At 36.2% G+C, this 13,443-nt stretch overlaps 1 protein-coding gene and 1 long non-coding RNA gene across 3 annotated transcripts in view; one reads left to right on the top strand and one right to left on the bottom strand.

The window, feature by feature from the left end:
* The first annotated feature begins 7,165 nt into the window (after positions 1 to 7,165).
* Positions 7,166 to 8,102, top strand: LOC148779413 (uncharacterized). The gene is made up of 2 exons (XR_016045552.1): positions 7,166 to 7,703; positions 7,841 to 8,102. It is a non-coding gene; the product is annotated as an uncharacterized LOC148779413 (long non-coding RNA).
* Positions 8,103 to 8,604: 502 nt separating this feature from the next.
* Positions 8,605 to 13,443, bottom strand: part of MSH2 (MUTS homolog 2) — a 24,114-nt gene continuing 19,275 nt past the window's right edge. For both annotated transcript variants that reach the window (XM_006843695.4, XM_020666844.2), the window contains exon 13: positions 8,605 to 9,190. In XM_006843695.4, coding sequence (XP_006843758.1) covers positions 8,990 to 9,190 — 201 coding nt within the window. In that variant the 3' untranslated portion in view covers positions 8,605 to 8,989. The remainder of the gene's footprint in view (positions 9,191 to 13,443) is intronic.

The following is a 13,443-nucleotide window of genomic DNA, read 5'->3' as shown; positions in this document are numbered from 1 at the left end:
CATTGCACTGGTTAATGGAGAGAAAGATCTTTGTTCCATATCTCTTTACAATGATTTCCCCACTCCCTATCTCACTACTACTACAATGGAGGTGACCGCCTACTTGCCCTAGAGAAAGAAAACCCCTGAAAATGGCTTCTCCAAATACCTTTTCCACTCTCTATATCTCTGAGAGAACCGCCATTCTGCAAAACCCACATCAGCCAAGTCCCCTCTATTCAACCCCAATTCACACGAGCGTTTGGCCTGTGCCCTGCCCATCGCACGAGGGTTTGGCCTGAACCCAGTCGAGAAAGTGGTCGAAAATCAGGATCTTAGCCATGGCGTTGTTAGAAAACGGGAGAGAGAGCATGAGGAGGAGAGAGAAAGATAGGAACCTGACCATAGTCATTTTCACTCTCTAGATTTCCTCCCCCTTCTCTATGTCCTCGCTATGTATCTCAAGAGCCTATAATCTACTTCTCTCTTGTTTATCTCTTCCATTTGTCTCCATTCTCTCTCTACGTCTTGTCTCGTTTTGTCACTACCCTCTCTACACCTATTCAAATCCATACGTGTAATGATGATGTCTTGTTTTTCTTTTGTCCATGCCTACTCTTATTTTTTTGTCTCTGGTTGCTTTAACTCGTGTATGGTTTCACCGATTGAAATCCATTAAAAGAACCTCCGTTAGCCTTAACTTTCTTTCTCTCTCATCCACAATACCCATCTGAGAAGCATCGAGCATTTGTTTCTAATTTCTTTGATCAGTGAAGCCCTCAATCTGATTGTGCCTCTTTGTACATCTGATACTGGACCCTTGCTGAGCCGGATCTGAAACCTGCCACTAAATCCACCTTTGAAAATGGCCTCTGAAAACGACCGATCAACACCATCTGCAAAACAGCCACCGAGTCGTGTTTTCGAATCTCTGCTTTCTCTCTACCGAGGCGTGTTTCGACTCTCTGATTTGTTTCTCTCTACCAAGTTGTGTTTCGATCCTCTGATCTATCTGTCGAGTCATATTTCGACTCTCCGATCTGTCTCTCTGTCGAGTAGTGTTTCGACTCTCTGATCTGTCTCTCTATCGAGTCGTGTTTCGACTCTCTACTCTGTTTTGGATCTTACTGTTCTCAACTCCGAATCTAAGGTCCAAATATGCTTGTTGATCCGCCGCTAATTTATGTTAACTCTTCCAAGTGTCTCCTGTGTGATGATCACGTTTTCTCGATCATGTCTGTTCTGAATACTTGTTGCTTTGTTGTTATGCGAGATTGCATATTGCTCTGTTCGAGATGTCAGTTTCTTGTGATCGCTAATTTGCAGCTACTCAAGCTTCTTATGTTCCTGCTTTGTTACTAGCGCTTGACTTTAGTTGTCCAAACTCAAATTGCTCTCTCTTAATGCATCTTGAGTTTGAGGGGGAGTGTGGAAAATATACAAACCTGCACTGATGTTTAAGAACAATATTTTCCTTCCTCTTATGTGTACCCATATTGGAAAGATGGTTCATTACATATGTTAGTTTCTTTAGTAGTACACAACTCTTGTTCACATCTTTGACAAGCTCAATAATACATCTTCATGGGGGCTTAAGGCCCAATTATACAGAAATACAGTTTCTTCACACCCGACTCGTCTATATATATATATATATATATATATATATATATATATATATATATATATATATATATCATTTCATCTTTGTTGATCACAACTGGCACTTTAAGTATGAAATATCTAGTGTCACCTGTAAGAGCCTAAGTCTAGGTGAAAGGCTCCTTAACTTGCCATAACATTCTTTGCTTCATGTCCCGTGCATATTTAAAGCGTTATGGAGTTATAGCCTTCTTAACTACATGTTGTAGCAAACGTCCACCTTTATGACATGAAAGGGGTAGTTGTTCTTTAAGTCATCCATTGTGAACATCTCTCTCTCTCTCTCTCTCTCTCTCTCTCTCTTTTTCTCTCTCTCTCTCTCTCTTTCTCTCTCTCTCTCTCTCTCTCTCTCTCTCTCTGTGTGTGTGTGCGAAATCTCTCTCACTTTGTTTGAGCTTTTGTAAACTCGTGCTTTTTAGAGTTATCTTTCCTTCATTTTTAGTTTTTAGTTGGATGCCTGTTCTGCTAATAGTAGGGTAACATAGATTTTTTGTATAAATTACTGTAAGAATTTGGCAAAAAAATAGGATGCTTTCTAGGACTGTAAGACTTCTATAGAGGTGAAGCAATTGAAAGGATTTCACAAAATTTTTATTATTTTCATGTCAGTAGTACTTAATCATGTGTTCCTTGGCTAGGTCGCTTGGTATTTAAATATGTGATACATTCTAACAGGCTTATAATTGATCTAATTCAATGTATTTGGGAGTTTATATGGACTGTATTTTTTTATGGTTCAGTGTATGCTTTTTTTATTAACAAGGAAGTCTCAAATCTGAAAAAAATTTGTTGCAATCATTTTCTTAACCAAGCATTTCAAATCATATGAGAGCCACCCTTCATTTGTAATTTAAATTTTGATGCATAGACATAAGATTTCTTTTTTAGTTTATAAATCTTTCAATCTATATTCATAAAGGCTGACAAATAAATCATGAGGTTTGATCCTTGTGCTGGCTCAATTCCTTTTCACTAGATTGGTTCCATTTGAAGTTAATAACCAATCAAGAAACAATATATAACTATGACGGTTGGGAGTTTCTTTTTAGTTTATAATTCTGATACAATACTGCTTTTTTGTTTGTTTAGCCTTCCATTGCATTTGAACAACAGCAGTAAAAATGTTTTTTAGACTCCAAATATTTTAAGTATCAAGTGTAAAATGTTTATTGGGTTCTTGACTTTTTTTTTACTAAGTCAACCATTCAAACTTGTTGATGCTCACAAAATTACACAAACGTAATATAATTTGGTATTATATGTAAGTACCATTAAAATGTCATCGGCCTCAACAAATAATGGACTAGTACCTCGACGTTCCTGTCCTCATTGCCAGATACCATGCAACACTACTACGTTTAGTTCCGAAACAAATCCTAGCAGACTGTACTTTAGGTGTCAACGATATACTTTTTTTAGTGGTGCAATGATTATAATGACGGGTTGAACTATGGTGAAAACTTTGGGCAATGGAACATATCACAGAGGACTCAATCTCTTCAATGCAAGAAGGTGTCATCGTCAATCAAGAACAAAGGGTTATTCAAGAAACAATTGTTGATGCACTATGTCATTTGCAACATTTTTGTTTTTCTTGTGTGTAATCAACGCTTTAATTTTTTTATTAATCCTTATAAAATATATTTGAAGTCTAAGAAAAACTTACCTACTATGTTAGTAGGTCCATCTCTAACACTATATGGAAGCTACTACAAATATGGTTTTTGGACTTAGATAATGTTAACTTAGTTCAACGATACGCAAAGTTATGTACCATGCCAAAAGGTGAATTCAATGATGGATGGTCATAGTTTCTTTGTTATTAGAAGTGCTTCTTATTGAATGATATGATGTTACGATATACGAGTATTTACTCATAAATGTAAGCTGCTCTATTTGTATGATTGTCATGTATGACTATGCAGTGTATTAATTGTTGCTAACCATCTAGGTATGAGTTCTACTAACAATAGAAAAAACTATAAGTAGAAGTCTCTACAAAGATGACAAAACTTCTATAGATGTGATGGCCCGTTGTATTAAGACAAGTTGAAGACAAAATGGGTATTTTATAGGGAGGGATGGGTCAAAATTACGCGAGAGTTGTATGAAAAATATGGTCGAGGGTTTGACCGAACAAGAATAAAGAATAAACTGCGGACATTGAAAGCTAATTATACAACTATTAAAAAACTTATCGGGGAATATGGATTCAGATAGATTGATGATAGGAGGATAGTCACTATAGATTGGGCGGTATGGGAGGAGTACTGCACAGTATAGACTTATTAGAATTATTTATTATGTAACATGTGTCGATATGTTCATTGCAGAATCACAGTTGGGCATCAAAATATCAGAGTAAGAACTTCCTCTGGATGACATGGATAGTGTGTTTGGGGAAGGGATAGCTGAGGGAAATAAAAGTTCATCTATCATAAATAGGACTGAGGGGTACAATGAGCCACAATCAAAGGCTGAGAACCTGAATTGGATGCTCTTAGAGGTGGAGGATGGTGTAATGGACATAGAGGATATATCTGATACTGATGGTGGGGATGTCAGCGTGGCCTCCTTGAGACCAGAAAGAGGAATCGATGTCAGTCATCTACAGCGTGGGGACTCTTAGGAGGCAATGGGCAAACGTAATAGAACAACAACAAGCTTATGCACTTAGGTCATTATCGACCTTTATAGATAAGATGTTGGAAAATTCGAATAAAGTTTTGGAACATTTGGTCCTCTTTCAGACAAAATGTATGGAAGTTTACAAAGAGGAGGGTATGGATCCACAGTTGTATGACTTGTTTGCGGATCCCATGAAGGCTTGCATATTCCTATTCATTGCTCCGTAGTACCGTAAGCTATGGTTGCAGACTCATATCCTTCATAAGTAGTTTTGTATTGGATGCTTATTTCTTAAGCTGTACTGACTTGGGAGATGACTTCTTTTTTTTTTTCTTTTTTTTATTATGCGTCAGATGTTCATTTATTTTGCTTAGGTGGATATTTTTGTTGACCTTTATGTGGATAGCCTTTATATGGATAGTTTATTTTTCTATGTTTTATGTGGATCTTTTCTTTGTATAGTTTATAGGGATGTTTTTTTTTTCCATATGTTATGTGGATATTTTAATTTTTTATGCTTTTTGTAGACTTTTTTTTTTATGTGCTTTATATAGATGTTTTTTTTTTTAATATATGTTATGTGGATGATTTATTTTTCTATGCTTGATGTGGATTTTTTTTTATCCACTATGTGGATTTATTTTTTTTTGTGCTTTATGTGGATGGTTTATTTTTCTATGGTTTATGTGGATGATTTTTTTTTATGGTTTATGTGGATGGCTTTTTCTTCATGGTTTATATGACAAGGTTTTTTTTTCCATGGATTATGTGAATGGCTATTTTTTTTCATGGATTATGTGAAATGTACATCCATGTTGGAATTCACAGGTTAAACTATCAGTACGGATCCATCTGAGGTAAATGAGATTTATGTGAAATATATTACTGCATATGCAGCAACCTTGTGTTGTGTTTCATATTTACTACAATCTTATGAGAACAATTACTTCAATTTATTATGGATGGACACATATTTCTTTCTAGCTTATGTAGAATTTTAAAGGAAGGTGATATCTTTCGTAATTCTCGGAATATGATGGTAGAAGAACAAGTAGTCATATTTCTAACTATAATCGCACACAATGTACGTAATACGGTCATGCAGATTCAATTTCAACATTCTGGACAAACTATTAGTTATTGCTTCAATAGTGTCCTAAATGCAATATTGTGATTGACTCTGTATTTTATCGTTCATGTCTCATAAAAAACACCTAGCAAAATCAGAGGGGATACAAGATTTTTTCCTTTTTCCAAGGTGAACATTGTGTATATGTAAGATTTAATAAATGATGATGATCTTATTACAATTGCTTACCTAGAAATTTTCATGTTAGAATTGTGTTGGAGCATTGGATGGGACCCACATTCTAACTAGGATTCCAAAGGCACTACAAAAGCGATACTGTAATCGGAAGGGGGAACATCTCAAAATGTTTTTGCATGCAGTTAGCTTCAACATGTGCTTCACATATGTATTAACGGGGTGGGAAGGTTCTGTAGAAAGCTCTAGAATTCTGCATAATGCTATTGAGCAGGACAGGCATCTATTAATAGCGCCTCAAGGCAAAATAAAAATTTAATTTATTAGACATTCTAGGTTAGTATGGCAAGAATACTAATATATTGGATATATTGGGTATATGGAAGTATTGCCTTGTAGATGCGTAGTACCCTACTACGTGTGGATTCAATACCCCACATCGTGGTGCACAGTAAAACTTAAGTGAAACTTAGGGAAAGAGCTGACTCCGAAAGAGTTATTCAATCAATGACATTCATCATTAAGAAATATCGTGGAGTGCACCTTTGGGGCCTAGAAAATGAAGTTTCCCATCTTGAGGTCTCAATTTCAGTATCCACTTACAACACAAGTTAAAATTGTAAATGTCACTTGTATTTTGCACAATTATATACGAATGAGGCCAGCCCAGAGCTCTAATCAAGATAGACCATTTCAACATCTAGTTCTTAGCGAAGTGATGAGAGATCTCTAGTTGGGCGAAAGAGCTAACGAAGAGGAAGGCGAAGCTGAAGAAGATGCACTTGAGGATTTGAACTCTAAGAGTAGGTCGGCCCATAATGTCGGGGTACAACTGAGGGCTCAAATTTTGGCAAAAATGTGGAGACAATATCAACAACACCAAAATCGTTAGTGTATGCATACATGTGTGTGACATAAGATTGTCATCTATCTACATCTCTCTCTCATTATCTCTTCGTTCAACTGATTGGTTTCGTGTTACTATTTCAAAAGCGACAAACTTATCATCTGTAATGTATTGATGTGGTGGCAATACGGAACGATTAGCTTTCAAACTTTTAAATATCTATTTCTTAAATAAATAAAATATGTTCGCTCTTGAGGGCTACATGTGCATTGAATGAAATTTTGATATTCAGAAAATCAGTTTTCTTCAATATTTATGTAAATATTGGTATTCCTTGACTCTATAACACAATTTTGGTAATATGTTGGATGAATAGTAGGAACTTTATTTAATCACGAAATGTTACATAATGAACAATATTACAGACAGTTTCTGACTTTCCTATGAAATACATAATGAACAATATTACAAACAATTTCTGGCTTTCCCATGAAATACATAATAATACGGACAATTTCCCATATCCAAACAAGTGAAATTAACAATAGTTTCCAGCTTTCTCGTTACCAAACAAGTGAAATTACAACACCTCAAACATAGTTTTCAGCCCTACCAATTTTCACATGTATCCCAAAATCTAGAAAAGTCACCGGATGATTCCCAGGGATAGTGAAAGTGCAGGGGTGATTCTCATGGACACTGGAGTGAAAGTTACAAAATGTTACCTTAAACTCCTTTACCTCTACCTAATCCCAATATACATGAGGATCTTTAAGAGCATTGATTGATGCATACCTCATTTCTGAGTGACAACACGGAGATGGATCGTACTTGACATTGGCCATGCGGAGACTTATGGGGATGAGATATCTCAGGAATGTCATCCAAAAGACTCCCTTCGCTAGATGACCTAGGCCGGGTGGCCATATTATCAGATCGATCTTTGGGGCTTTGTGGACCTACCATCTTCCACCAGCTATCAAGTGCACAGGATTTGCACTAACCTTTTGATGAATTTCGATTGAATGCACAATATTGCGTTCATCCTTTACTGGAGAAAGAAGATGACTCTAATGGGGGCAAATCTTATTCTTCTTCTATTTTCCTTTTACTCCCTGTCCTTTCTTGGGTAGGATAGGATGCGCAATCACTACATGGAAATACACAGCAGTTGCTCGAATGACGCACCATTGGCCACTTATGGCATGGGTGCAGGAATTTAGCCCACTGGCAGGCAATTTCAAGATTTGGCTTTTGCTCCTTGAATTAATGAAGATAGGATTGGTTGTGGCCACTTCCTCCCGATTGTCCGGGAAATTTAAGGTAATAACACCCTTCTTGATCATGGCCTCGAAAAGTTCGTTGAGAGACCAATATTCTTCAAGAATGGTTGTCTTGCTAGTGATAATCACAATACTTTTATCAACCTTTCTTCCTTATGGAAATTCCCAATATTTTAGGAATTCAAGAAGTTGATGTTCCCTCAACTAAAAGAATATCGCGGGAACTGCTTCATCCTCAAAAGGGTATTTCTTTTTGCACCAGCTTTTTGAAGGTCAGCCTACTCAGCCAGGTTTCCTGAGAAGTAGAAGGAAGGTAAGAGATGAACGAAGCTGAGCTTCAAGCAGTTAAAAAAGGTGTGCTCAAGCTCAATCACAATCATCTAAATCTCATTGTTAAGGGTGACTCTGCTAATGTGATCAATTGGTGCATCCATCCCCATACGACTCCTTGACAATGGACAATGATTATGGATGAAATTCAAATAGCCATTACTAGCAAAAAAGTTATCTTTTATCCTATCAACCAAAAAAAAAACAACAATGCAGATGCTCTAGCACAGCTCCCCCCCTTATCTTTCCCCATTCCCTATCCTCTTCTCTCTCCCCTCTCTTTTCTTCTCCTCCTTTTCTCCTTTGTTACTTTCTTTGTAACACTTTTGCTCCTTATTAATGAAAGTTTAGGTTAACGCTCAAAAGAACAAAAAAAAAAAATGGCAAGAGATGTAAGAGAATATTGTGGGGAGAGAGAGAGGAGTGACGTAGATAAAATCAAGGGAGTCAGGTCATGCAAAAATTTATGAGCCTTTAAAACTAATTTTGCCCCCAGTTAGTTTACACAACCATATAACAACAGAATACGCAGTTACATTGTCGTAAAGGTATATGGTGGTTATGTCCAAAAGTGTGGTCACAGGAATGAATTCTTTATCGAACTTTTCACGTCACTGAAGAAGGGTCTCAACAATTTACCATTGCTTTAAAACTGGAACAACCAAAATGTCTAAAACTGCACTTAAATAGTTGAAACCAAAAACCCATTACATATCTTTACAAAATAAAGAACGGAAATCACATATTTTACCTGTGATTCCTAAGCTATCAAGTTCTCACTGATACATGCTGATTCGTCCACAGCTTGCCTTGGACCTAATCTCATGTTTAGTCGATTGATATCAACCAATAATACACAAAATTGGCACTATACAAAGACCTCGAAACATGATGACAAAATGACATCGTACTATTGTCCTTGAAGGAACGTGGAGAGAGAGAGAGAGAGAGAGATGTGGGTTACATTCCTTCTTGCTATCGCCAACAAGGTTACATCTAAAACAACTGTTGAAGCCAAGGGTTATCTAAGGCATCCTTCTCCAGGCTGCACCTTAACTTAGCGACCTCTTGTAGAGCTTGACTGTAGTTCATCCCTTCCAAAGGTAGTTGTGAGAAGTCACGCAGAAACTGATGAGCCCGAGCAGCACCTCTTGTAACATCGTCAGGACTGCAAGGGTGCTTGCGTTTGGCCCCGACCTGTGTAACAACAAGCTAATGATCAAGTAAAAGCAGACAAGCTTGCATAAGTACAGGAGAAATGTAGACCACAGTAATAATAATCATGATGATTATGATGATGACAATGACAACAATGATGTGGATGATGATGTTGTTATTGATGATGATGATGATGATGATGATGATGATGGTGAAATAAACATAACAGTGACAATAACAACAATAACTATAACAATGATTATCAAAACTGCACTTATTCTAGTGATCATGATAAAAAGAATAATTTTAATGATCAACACTATAGCACTGAAGATAATGATCACGATCATGACAAAAATGAATTGAACGAAGAACTAGAAGATAATAACATGCAAATGACAGTAAAAATGACAAATACAATAGAAACAAAAAGAACAAGAAAAATTGTAATGGATGCTCCACTGCCTTAAAACACATAATAATGGACATTGAAGATGAATTGTTCCTCTGGAGAAGCACACCATTGTCCGCTTAAGAGGCACAATAGTTCATGTACATTGTACTCACAGGCCGTGTACTTTCTTCTTTTTCCCCTTCACTTGAGAAAGGGTGACTGGTTATATCAAGTATAAGGAAATTTGTCTCATGCGGGCTGGACCGCATAACATAACAACATATGCACTCAAAAAGGGTAAAGCATCACTCTTTAGGTGTTCCATCTAAAACCAATGGAAACTAACGGTCCAAATGTTTTCTTACTAAAATTATTATTTTTAATTTTAAAAATTTACTTATTTTTTCATATTCATGATCTCCGTGTTAGAGAGTACATGTCCTTAAAAATTAAGTCCAAAAATCCATCTCAAAAATACATTCGTTAATAGGCCCGCATTTCTACATATGCGGGCTTGGCCGCATAGAAACCAAGTCCTAAGTATAATCAATATACAGTTTTCTTATATAGAGTTGGATGACAAATTCTGTGGTCATGTATAAGTCAAAAGATTCTATACTCCCGTGTAACGTTTTCAAGACCGGACCGGTGACCGAACCGAAAAGGGCACCGGCCGTCATACCTGCCGCAACAACTACTTCACCGGTCGGACCAAGTGAAATGATTCAAAGTATTTAAAATTTTATGAAAAAAAAGGAAAACAAGAAAATAGGGAAAATAATGGAAAAAAAACTGAATAAATCTAGGAAAATAATTAAAAAGTCAAAAAACTATTACAGGCAACAAAAAGGTCAATAATCATCAAGCAACAATAATCAATACTCAAGCAGAAAACGAAAACATAACAAAAGAACTAAACAACAAGCTTATAGTAAGGCATAGAGAAAAGTACAACAATACACTACTTTTGGATTCTTGTTTGCATGTTCTTTAAAAACCTTTTAAGGGCTTTTACAAATTGTGAAGCCCTTCAAATTCAAAATCGAAATAAAGGGGAAAAAAGAAATGCACAAAGTCCGAAAGCACAAAGTAACAAACAAGGTGATGCTGAAAGCCCGATTTATGGATGGGAAGGCCACCCAATTTTCAAGTGGGGATCAGGGAAAAAAAAAGTGAAAAACGGCGTTCAATTATTGGATGGGAAGGCCATCTGATTTTCCAAAAATTCACTGATTCCATACTCTGGGTAGAAAACGGCCTTGTTTGCTATAGGGAACCTAACAATTTAAGGAGAACTCAGCCCGGTTCATCGATTTGGGCCAAAAATGGACTAATGATTGGCAATTTTGGAACACTATTCTTGACCCTAGGATGGTTTGCATGAGTTTCAATTGTTACCACAAGGGACTTGAGGCCAGGATGTGGAATGGCAGCTGCAAGCATAGAGGTAATTGAGGGGGATTAACAGCTATAGAGGTAACATGCTTAGAGAGAGGCTAACCAAGAAGTAAATCGTTTGGCAAGGCAAGGTGCTCTAAACCAAAATTTAGAATTTGAGTGTTGTTTCTTTTTTTATTGTTAATATTTTGTTTTTTGTTCTTTCCTTGTTTCTTTGCTAAATATATGTGTACGATTTATATTAATGAAATGATATAGTTCTTTATAAATTTCCAAAAAACAAAAGGGCGTTATGTCAATGTGAAATAAATGACAAAAATGGCACTATGTTATTGTGAAATAAATGACTTTTTTTTTTGGATCGGGCTGCCGGGGGGCAGGGGTGGGGAGGATGGGGTAGAGAACCCCCAGAGGGTGGAGAGGATTGTAAAAAAAGATGAGACAAAAAGAGTGTGGTAGAGGAAGCAACGATAAAGGAAAAATAGAGATCTGTGTGAGTAGAGCAAAGAGGCAGGGGGGAAAAACTAACTAAAGAAGGAAGAGACTAAGAGAGATGGTAGGGGGAGGAAAGAAGAGAAAGGTTGGGGGAAGGAGAGAAGAAACAGCAGGGGAAGGGGCAAGAGAGACCTTTTATATGACCTTTGAAGACTGCCTCATCATCTGGCTTTGTGTTAGGCAATGAGTTTAAATCAGTGTTTTAAAACTCACCGAGTTGGGTCGGAATCGGCCGATCCGACCCGGGAATCGATCATCCCGCGCCGATTCTTGCTCATAACCGGAAATTGGGCGTGTTTAGAAGCAAACCGGCAATCCCTGGCGATAACTCGGTGATTCGCTACAGTGAATCAGCGAGTCGCAACAGTGACCGGCGATTTCAACTTGGTAAGGGTAGAGTCTGAAATTTCTTGAAAGACTGGGGGCATTTACGTTAGTTGTCCATGGTCAACAAAGACATGGGACACGTCACTCCAAGCTCACGCATCACGTAAAGGCGACAACGTCAGAAGCCTCTACACACGCACACGCTAACGCATCCTTGCCACGGACAATTTATACGACATCATTCTTCCGTAAGGCTTGGATGTGGGATATTTCCCAGCAAGGGCTAAATCAAGTAATGGGTCGCCATAGGGTTATTGAATAACCGTTATTCTAATATAACTTCACTTAATTGTGTGGTTCGTGAGGGTGAACTTTAGTCAACTAAAGTGATCCTTCATCAATTTTGTTTACTTTTACGTGTAGTTGTTGTCCACAAGAATAACAATTCTCAAAAATTAAATAATTATATGAAATTGTTGTTTGCTTATGTTAATAACTTAAACATAACTATGTTAAATTTATGTCAATATAATTATTTTTATATACATTATAATTATATTTAAATTATATGGAAGTTTTTCTAATATTTTTAAATTATTTTGATGTAATATTATAATACTACATTATAACTAATACTTATAATACTATATTATCATTAAAAAACGAATCGGTGCCCCGGATCAAGCACCCCAAAACCCATCGTTTTCTTTTTTTTTTTCTTGTCAAACAAATAAATAAAAGATAAGACAAGAAGCAAAAAAAAAAAAAAAAAAAGTTAATACAAATATTCTTATTTTTCTTGTCAAAAAATAAAATAAAAGGTAATGCAACAAGTATTTCTTTTCAAAAATAAAATAAAAGGTATTTCTTAATACAACAAGTATTTCGTGTTATTTTCTTATTTTCTCGTCAAAAAAATAAAAAGTAATGCAACAAGTATTTCTTGTCAAAAAAAGTATTTCTTAATACAACAAGTATTTCTTATTATTTTCTTATTTTTCTCATCAAAAAATAAAAAGTAATATAACAAGTATTTCTTGTCAAAAAAATAAAATAAAAGGTAATACAACAAGAATCATATTTTTCTTGTCCATGCATGATTATATACTTCATCCATAATAATTCTATCATTTTTCTTTTGTGTGATGTAAATTTAATGGTTAATATAAGTTCATACAGGGAAAGAACATCTCAATATTCGCAAATTGATAAACAAATGAAAGTTAATAATGTAGTACCCCCATTTCCTATTGGATTCCTAAAAAACAATATTTATAATGAATTTTAATTATTTTTTTGCATTTTTTTAAAGCTTAATCTGACCGATTCGGCCGATTCCGATTCGTATTGCCGATCCGAGTGGGTTTTTGGGCCCAATATGAGGCACCGATCCGTTTTTTAAACCACTGATTTAAATACATTTGAAACAAAAATTTCAAGGGATTTTGAATTTTGTGGAGGGAATGCAGAGTTTTTTTCTAGTAGTATTTTTTCTTCCCTCAAAGGAAACTAAGATGGAAGCGGATGGTAAAAAAAGATGAGACATAAAGAGTGTGGTAGAGGGAGCAACAATAAAGGAAAAACATGGATCTGGGGGAACGGAGGAAAGAGGTGGGGAAGAAAAACTAATTAACGAAGGGAGACGTACAGAGATGGTAGGGGAAGGAGAGAAGAGGAA

This window comes from Amborella trichopoda, chromosome 12 (assembly GCF_054954075.1).
Source record: "Amborella trichopoda isolate Santa Cruz 75 chromosome 12, AtrichopodaSantaCruz75HAP2 v2.0, whole genome shotgun sequence".
Taxonomy (NCBI): Eukaryota; Viridiplantae; Streptophyta; class Magnoliopsida; order Amborellales; family Amborellaceae; genus Amborella; species Amborella trichopoda.
Note: the sequence above shows the minus strand (reverse complement) of the source record. Positions and strands in the feature narration are given on the sequence as shown.